Source organism: Salvia hispanica, chromosome 4, assembly GCF_029641045.1.
Source record: "Salvia hispanica isolate PSC_SH4W2 chromosome 4, Shi_PSC_v1, whole genome shotgun sequence".
Lineage (NCBI taxonomy): Eukaryota > Viridiplantae > Streptophyta > Magnoliopsida > Lamiales > Lamiaceae > Salvia > Salvia hispanica.
Window position 1 is genome coordinate 51605400 of NC_142695.1, and position 5559 is coordinate 51610958.

At 36.9% G+C, this 5559-nt stretch overlaps 1 protein-coding gene across 1 annotated transcript; it reads left to right on the forward strand.

Moving 5' to 3' along the window:
* The first annotated feature begins 229 nt into the window (after positions 1–229).
* LOC125194505 (serine/threonine-protein phosphatase PP1 isozyme 3-like) lies at positions 230–3107 on the forward strand. The gene is made up of 4 exons (XM_048092758.2): positions 230–662; positions 1749–2308; positions 2389–2613; positions 2893–3107. The coding sequence occupies exons 1-4, from the start codon at positions 488–490 to the stop codon at positions 2917–2919; spliced, it is 987 nt and encodes a 328-aa protein (XP_047948715.1). The 5' UTR covers positions 230–487; the 3' UTR covers positions 2920–3107.
* Positions 3108–5559: the final 2452 nt, after the last annotated feature.

Here is a 5559-nt window from a genome sequence, read left to right on the forward strand (position 1 = left end):
AATTCAATATACAAGAAAATAGTGAATGAAAAAAAATACTACTATATTAAATCCTTTGAATTAAATTGTATGCATTCTTGAAGTGGAAACTATCAAATTCGGTTTCATTTCAGCAACGCATTTTCTACATAAAGGTGGAGAATAAATGAAAATTCTTTTCTTATTTTGTAGTACTACTTGAGGAAAAAAACATTAACTATATATACAACGAAATTCTTTAATTGCTGTGATGAACAAAGTGAAAATTCTCGACTCTTCTAAAAAAGTGTCTCACAAAAAACGCAAACGAAAAAGGGGGGATTTCAAAACTGAAAAGAGGATAATGATAACAAGAAGCCACACCCAGTAGAGAAAAGGTTTAAAGCTAAATTCTTCCATTCAAAACGCTCCAGCAACACGCACGCCCACTTTATTCTTCTCCCTCTCGCCCAATTCACTCGGCTCTTCATTTGTATGAGGGAATTTTGCTGAACAAGAAGGGAATTAGATGGATTCAGCTTCACTCGATGATATAATAAACCGGCTGCTTGAGGTAAAAGGGAGGCCGGGAAAGCAGGTGCAGCTCTCGGAGTCGGAGATCAGACGCCTCTGCTTGCAGTCCAAAGAAATTTTTATGCACCAGCCTAATCTTCTCGACCTTGAAGCTCCAATTAAGATTTGTGGTATGATTTTCTTCAAAGTTGCATTTTTTTTAGTTGGGAAATGTTTGTTTTGGTGTTGATCGATTTTATTAGGGTTTTGTTTGATTTCGATTTTGTTGGAGATTTTCTGTTGTTTTCATGTGTGGGTTGACTCCAATAGGCTTTGTGATACTTGCATCATCATGCGCACAGAATTCATTTTAGGCTGAGTGTTTCGATTAAATTGGTCTATTTACATGCTAATTGAAGTGAGAAATGCATATGCATTCAAACCCTAAAATGATTTTGAACAAATTGTTTGCATTAAGGAGTTTTATGACACAGATAAGGAAGTGTGCTGCTAAACTTTGATGTGAAACAAGAAAATGGTAGTAGTGAAAAGTTCAAATGAGTTAAACCGTAGCTCCAAATTCTGGGGTGTAGTATGCTTAGTTTGATTTAGACTTAGCTTCAAGCATGCTATTATGGAGGTGGACAGCTTGTTGTACTAGTTACCTTTTTAAGCATTCCTTATCAGTCAACTTCATATCTTTTTACTGTGCTAGGCATTGGGCAAATAATCTAAAAAATTATAGTGTAGTAATTTACATAGACGATTGTAGCTGTACTATCTTTGCTATTGGGAACTGGAAACATATTCAAACCATCATCAGAGATTTCTTCTACAATTACGTAGGAGAAGATATTTACAGATTTTTCTTATGACAGATGGCATGACCCGTTTAATCTTTATCACGTATAATCGATCCTATTACCGCATGTAGCTTTTGAGATTCTTTTGCTGTTATGGGAATTTCTTTGGAAAAGTGATTAGTTGAATTATATATTATACATAACGTTTAGTTGATCAAAATTGTTTGGTCCTCTTGGTTGAAGAAACTTTTCAGAAAACCAGATGTAGTATTTTATTTCTTAGACTGAATTCAAGTGGAATGCTTGAATTTCGAAGTTCTGCATATACATATTTGAAATTTGAAATTTCTGCATTGTTCTGCATGTTACATGTCTCTGGGACTGGCATAAATCACTATTAGTTCATTCTTCCTTGTTATTGTTTCATCATATTCCATTCTTAACCTTTCCTCATGTGAATCAATTATTCGGCAGGGGATATTCATGGCCAATATTCAGATCTTCTTAGACTTTTCGAATATGGTGGATTGCCCCCAAAATCAAATTACTTATTCTTGGGGGATTATGTGGATCGTGGGAAGCAAAGCCTGGAAACAATCTGTCTTTTACTCGCCTACAAGATAAAATATCCTGAAAACTTCTTCTTACTGCGGGGAAACCACGAATGTGCATCAGTCAATCGTATATATGGATTCTATGATGAATGCAAAAGACGGTTTAACGTAAGACTATGGAAAGTTTTCACAGACTGTTTCAACTGTCTACCTGTTGCAGCTTTAATTGACGAGAAGATATTGTGCATGCACGGAGGACTCTCCCCGGATCTGCACGATTTAAATCAAATTAGAAATCTACAGCGCCCGACTGATGTTCCTGAAACCGGCTTACTGTGCGATTTACTATGGTCTGACCCCAGCAAAGACGTCAAAGGATGGGGAATGAATGATAGGGGAGTCTCATATACTTTTGGTCCAGATAAGGTGACGGAATTTCTTCAAAAACACGATCTTGACCTTATTTGCCGTGCCCACCAGGTTTGATCTATACTTGTTCTTGTTGAGTGCATTGTGAAGTTATGGAATTTAAAACTAACTAAGCCCTCATATTCTTGCAGGTGGTTGAAGATGGATATGAGTTTTTTGCTGATAGACAACTCGTGACAATATTCTCAGCCCCAAACTACTGTGGAGAATTCGACAACGCTGGCGCCATGATGAGCGTGGATGAGACCTTGATGTGCTCCTTTCAAATCTTGAAGCCTGCAGAAAAGAAGCCCAAGTTTGGATTCGGAAGTAGTACTACTACCACTAAGCCAGGAACACCTCAAATCAAAACGAAGGTAATCCCAACCCCAGCTGTATACATACCCTGTATGCATATTTCTGTGGTCGTTCACTTTACTTTGTTGCAAGAATAAGGTGATTACGGATTTAAGAATACCAGCTGTTTTTAAGTATAGAGTTTGATATTATATACTTGTCAAAATTCTTATATTTTGGTGATTCTTGATTCTCTTTTACTGATGAATGGAGTCGTAAGCCAAAATTAGTTTGTAAATGGTGTTGTTGTATTCACCTTGGATGGGACTAAATATGTAGCTACTGTTTATGATTTGCAGTCATTTCTTGGAGGCAAGATGGGATGAGAAGATGAAGAAAACTGGCGCTCGTGACCAAAGATGAGCATCGATCGTTGTTTGGAGAGGAGGAGGAGGAGAAGTAAGCTTAGGAGTTTTTCATCCTAGGAGACTTGCATCGTTGTGATATCTTGTATCTAATGTGTTATATAACATCAAATATATTGGGAGTTTAAATCAAAAATACTTTTATGACATTTAGGAATGAGAAACACCAAATATAGACATGAATGAATCGAAACCAAGCAAGGGTCCTAAATTTTTTTAGCTGGCGGAACTTTGAGTTTTGGTGAAAGAAAATGAAGACACTTCTAGCCTCTTGGACTTGTAGGAGCTTGTTGATGAAGGCTAGGTGAAGCCGGTGTGATGAATCCAAATGGTATACTGGTTGCATTTTTGGTGGATAGAACCCCTCAATTATCCTGCCAACGAGGTTGTCCAGTTTTCCTAGTGGCTCATGGGGCAGGGCAAATAGGGTGTTATATCCATCTAGAATGCAGCCACTCTATCGTTTGGATACATCGATTCCTACAACACCCCCTTTTTTTCCTTTCTTGTTTGGTCCATCGGCAAATGACACCTTTGTCGCTTACATACTTGACATCGGGCAAATTTTCCTTGCATACAAGGCCGTGTGTAAGGGCGAGTAACTGATATTCATCTTAATTCCCGTTTTTATTGGTTATGCGAGTGCGTTAAGTTCCAACACCGTTTATATGAAATTGATGAAACTGCATCACTATTCACTCGTATACAAATCGTGATGGAAAACACATCCACAATCACGAAGACTATACACGGAGTACTCAAAATGAGTTGAATACTGTCCATTTCGATAAAAGAATATATTCCTTTTGGCTACAAAAGAAAATCCCTTTGTCACGATGTCATGCATCTTCCTAGTTCCTACCAACATATGCATCCTACTCCCGTCTAAGACTCACTTAAGAGGTTTCCGCTTATTCTCGTATTAATTGAATTCGAAAGTTTCATTTTTAGGTCTAGTTAAATCGAAAGATTTAATTGTTTGAAACTATGATTACAAAAGTTAATAAAAGCAAGCCCAAGATTTGTAATGATTTTAGCCCAAAATACCTTTAAATAAGTCCCACATATAAATTAAATGGGAGAATTTCCTTGGCAACAATTTAAAAGAAGAACATACCCAAAAACATGACCTCATAAGTCATAACATGTAAAAGAAGAAAGGATGCAACCGCTAACGTACCTAAGTTTAAAAATCAGTGGTGGTACAACGGTGAAATTACACTTGTTCAGTGTTGAGATCCCGGTTCGAGTCCTGGCAGAGCATAATATATATAGAGTGGAATAATTCTTTGATCTTATTTTTGAGCATTTATTTTTATTGTAACGGATTTTAAGCTTTATTATCCTGTAATGGATTCATTTTTGTAACTACTAATTCCCTATAACGCATTATTATTATTATTATTATTATTATTATTATTATTATTATAATATTTGACTTTTTTTAGCTTTTCTACTTCTAATACATTTAACTTATTTTTAATCATTTCTCATTGTTCTTTCACTTCTTTGTACAATATTTTACTTTAAGGTTTCATAATTTGAAAGGGTTTTCCAAGGCTTGAAACAGCTACCAAACCTTCAAGAATTCAGATCTAAAATCATAGTATACACGTAGCTAGTTTATCAAGCTACAAATCTGCAAAGTTTCAAAGGAAAATTATTTCAAACGAGCCGGGAAAGTCGCGCGAAAAACTGCCACAAAACATGTTTTGAAATGAACTTCAAGAATCTGTTTCACAACCAATTTTCATGCCCCCCAAACGAGTTTCAAATTTAATTCAATTCGAGATCATAATACTATGCGATACATACTTCAAGGTAATGAAGACGATTCGGCAAAACAACCCACGCACGCGACGAAAACGAAGACAAAATAAATCCAAAATGAATGAGATTTTCATCTTCCAAAAGAACATGAATTATTATAGAGTGTTTAATGAGAGAATATAATTTTCACATCTCGATCGTTTTAGCATAAATCAGATAAGATGGGCTAGGGATTGGTCAAAGGTCAGCAAAAAACGAGCGTTTGAAAGGTCTATAGGTTAAAATATTTAGGTAAAAGTAACTGGTCAGGTTGGGGTCTTTGGAGGCTCGGTGCGGCTCGGTCCAGATGAGTTAGGGCATGGGACCGGTGGCTGTTGAAAGCTGAAGTGTAGTGTTACAATAAAAAAAATCGGATTGGTTCCGTTGAACCGGGTGTCCAAGATATCATGGCTCAAGTTTGGATGATAACTGTTTGAATAAAGGACTTAGCCAAAATCTGGTTGAGTTACCTACTTTAGATGGCCGCCGTGGCTAGCTCAGTTCGATTTAGGACACGGGGTCAGTTGGTTATTGTTCAAAATATACATGGCTACAAGAGTGTGTTCATTGTCTTTAGCTGAGACTCCCCGAGACGACCAAAAATGTGGCCCGAACAGAGGCAGTCACACACTTTTGGTGCATGTTTGAAAAAGGTGGTCAAGTAGGCATTTTTTTAATTAAACACCGTGGCTCATGTGGTCCGAGCTAAGGAATAAGAATGCTTGATCTAGTTTCATAGAGTATAAGACTACATCCGGGTTTGCTCGGAATCCCAAGAAAAGGTCCAGTTCG

Coding starts and splice junctions, on each gene's coding strand:
- LOC125194505 (XM_048092758.2), top strand. CDS start 488: ATGGATTCAGCTTCACTCGATGATATAATAAACCGGCTGCTTGAGGTA. Junction 663..1,748: donor AGCTCCAATTAAGATTTGTG/GTATGATTTTCT, acceptor ATTATTCGGCAG/GGGATATTCATGGCCAATAT. Junction 2,309..2,388: donor TTATTTGCCGTGCCCACCAG/GTTTGATCTATA, acceptor ATATTCTTGCAG/GTGGTTGAAGATGGATATGA.